Source organism: Myotis brandtii, unplaced genomic scaffold (assembly GCF_000412655.1).
Source record: "Myotis brandtii unplaced genomic scaffold, ASM41265v1 scaffold786, whole genome shotgun sequence".
In the NCBI taxonomy this organism is placed as follows: domain Eukaryota; kingdom Metazoa; phylum Chordata; class Mammalia; order Chiroptera; family Vespertilionidae; genus Myotis; species Myotis brandtii.
The window spans coordinates 655,582-656,049 of record NW_005371157.1 but is presented as its reverse complement, the minus strand read 5'-3'; the positions used below and the strand labels follow the sequence as shown (position 1 = coordinate 656,049).

At 69.0% G+C, this 468-nt stretch overlaps 1 protein-coding gene across 1 annotated transcript in view; it reads right to left on the bottom strand.

The window, feature by feature from the left end:
* MAD1L1 (MAD1 mitotic arrest deficient-like 1 (yeast)) overlaps positions 1 to 468 on the bottom strand; it is a 150,711-nt gene that overhangs the window by 5,085 nt on the left and 145,158 nt on the right. The window contains exon 16 of the mRNA XM_014530985.1: positions 152 to 269. Coding sequence (XP_014386471.1) covers positions 152 to 269 — 118 coding nt within the window. The remainder of the gene's footprint in view (positions 1 to 151; positions 270 to 468) is intronic.

Below are 468 nucleotides of genomic sequence, written 5' to 3'. Positions count from 1 at the left end.
GGTCCACTGGGAGCCTCGCTGAGGCTGGCGCCCTGCCCGGTGGCTCTCCCATCCTCCTTCACCTGCTCTTTGGATCTGCCCTCCACCCACACTGACCAGCAGACGCTGCTGGAACCACCCTTTCTGCCTGTGTCCCCGCTGCCCTCCTCACCTGCCCCCTGCACGTCATGGTGAGGGACAGGGACAGGGAGGGAGGGACAAGGGGCGTCTGTGAGGAACGGCCGAAGGAGCAGCAGGCGGGGTCCAGGTCCCGAGTGGGGCCGCGGTGCCTGAGGAGGCGGCGGAGGAAGGACCACCGTGGGGACGGCTGTCACCGGCGGGAATGCCAGCCTTGACGGGGACACACGGGAGCCGCTCTCAACGTGAGGTGCTGGGTCTGGAGGGGTGACCAGTGTCCCCACCCCTGAAGGCGCCTGGGGAACAGTCCGCGCGCCCTGAGGTGGTCTCTGCAGCCGCTGCTCGCAGGAC